General features: G+C 55.8%; 1 protein-coding gene across 1 annotated transcript; it reads left to right on the plus strand.

Annotated features, from left to right (window-relative positions):
* Window positions 1-222: 222 nt before the first annotated feature.
* GLOTRDRAFT_134654 (uncharacterized protein) lies at window positions 223-2062 on the plus strand (the record flags this gene model as incomplete). The annotated part of the gene is made up of 4 exons (XM_007873599.1): window positions 223-1520; window positions 1572-1725; window positions 1763-1900; window positions 1934-2062. The coding sequence occupies 4 exons, from the start codon at window positions 223-225 to the stop codon at window positions 2060-2062; spliced, it is 1719 nt and encodes a 572-aa protein (XP_007871790.1).
* Between the last annotated feature and the right edge of the window lie 187 nt (window positions 2063-2249).

Raw genomic sequence — 2249 nt, forward strand, 5'->3', positions numbered from 1 at the left:
TGAATCTGCTTAGCTCAATTACCTATCTTGTATCTCTCGCAATAAGACGAGGTTCCGTTTATTGGTGTGTGTGTGATACAAGCTAACTGTACTGACTACGGAGATTCTACACTTTTTTAAACGCTCACCGCGTTCAAAAAACTACTGTTTGTTCGCGACTTATCGCATAGGTACACAGATACCATCTATTACTCAAAAAAAATCGAACAAAAACAATACTCTATGGATTCGAACTCATTCCCAGACCCGCCGACATTCATCGACGGCCGAGCGGCGCTATTACCGTTCCGCCCTGCATCGACCCCAGCACGATTCATGCCAGCAAGGCCGAATCGGCGAGGCGCATCCGGCGTTTGGCCAGCTAGCCGTATAGAGGAAGCTGCAGACCGAACCGACAGGATCATCCATCAACTGTCGATGCAGGCACTGACCTCGAATTCCTACGAGGAGATTTCGGCGATCGTCGAACAACTGGAAGAGGAGTTGGACTGGTTTCGGGATACAGTTCGAACTGAGGCTGCAAGTAGGAATCGGGAGATTAATATGGACGAAGGGGACCGTGTACGACGGACTATGCATAAAGGTGCGGAAGCCATTAACTCGCTCACGGCTAACCTCGATCGTATGGAGGCTCGACGTGTAAAACGCGAGCTCGAGACGAGGTCCCCGACTGCTAGACACGCTACGACGCATCTGCTGAGAGAACGACCTGCCACCCCACGTCCGTCACACGAGTCGAACCCGTCATCGCGGGCTATTCCTAGTCCACCCGATATTCGCCCCAACGTTCAGCATGACGTTGGCGCGCAGGTTGACCCGGTGCAGATGCCTATTGCGGAGCCGGTTCCCATACCAATAGCAGCTCGACAGCCGCCACTCGGACTGCCAGGACTACCGCATCCCCCGCCAACCGGGGACTATCGCATGGAGCGTATCCACCCGTACACGAGCGCTCTTTGGAGAAATGCCGGGTTCGTTCGGTATTTCCCTATGACTGGACAAACTGGCGCAGAGAACGCCAACGCTGCTCAGGATCATAGTACTACGGCGAGGACAGGAGGAGCCGCCCCGGCAGATGAGCAAGGCTCGCGCCGAGGAGCAGAGCCCCCGCCCGCTCCAGTAAATACACCAATGGACCAAATCCCAACTCAACGAAGTGGGATTGGCCATCTGGGTCCGGCAGAATGGATGCAATGCATCGGCGATACGGGCATGGTATCGGACTGGCAAACAGATCCTGTTATTCAGCGATCCATTGGTAAACTATTTGCTCCCCGTCAGCCGAATGAAGATCAGGCTACGTTTGATGGTAGGGTGGCGGCCGTACAACGGCTGATCAACCCTCCCAGTCAGCCAACACCCCGAAATCGACAGCGTGACCAGAGCCAGCATAGAGTGCGGCCCAATGAATTCACTGTCGATTACGACGCTGCTCAGAATGGACGGAACGTAGGATCGAGCCCCGACCACATTCGTCCCCTGAAGCTGGAGGGAGTAACTCCAGAAGTGCCCTCCTCGACGTAAACACTTACGTCGAACCAAAATAGTCGCAATGTGACAAGAGAGGCTAGTCAGGCCAGTGTCCACTCGACCTCCTCTCAGGACGTGAACATTCGTCGAACCATTGCGACGAGGGGCTACTCTAATGAGCCTCATGCCATCGGGACTGTGGCCCACGGAAACGAGATCGATGGCAGTACCATTCGCCTTGATCAAACTAATGACGTACGGCAAAGTAATATGTCTCAGCCCACTGCACTAGTACCGTACATGCGTGCTGCGCGAGGTGCCAATGGCGGCAATCCAGGCGGCGACCCCTCCGACGATGATGACAATCGTCGCGGACGAGGTAATGATGACCGTCGAGACCGTCCTCCTCACCTACCTCCAGACAATGGCCGTAGACCGCTTCCACCGGACCGTAGGCCTGTAGGACAACCTACAAGTGGCTCTGGTGGTGACGGCGGAGGCGGAGGCGGGGGAGGAGGCGGGGGAGGAGGCGGAGGGGGCCCAGAAGACTCCTATAACTCCGGTCGACGTCAACGACGAGTCGCTGTGGTAGTACCTACAGGTGGTGCCGGGGGCGGAGGGGGCGGAGGAGATCCACCCGGAGGAGGTGGAAACCCTCCTGGGGATGATCCCTCTGATGACAATGGAGATAACGATGACAATCCCAGGAATATCGGGCGTCGTAATTGGCAGCGAGCAGCTACTCCCGCGCACGAATACGAAGACGAACTAGTAGAAAA

Source organism: Gloeophyllum trabeum (genome assembly GCF_000344685.1).
Source record: "Gloeophyllum trabeum ATCC 11539 unplaced genomic scaffold GLOTRscaffold_00371, whole genome shotgun sequence".
Classification (NCBI taxonomy): Eukaryota; Fungi; Basidiomycota; class Agaricomycetes; order Gloeophyllales; family Gloeophyllaceae; genus Gloeophyllum; species Gloeophyllum trabeum.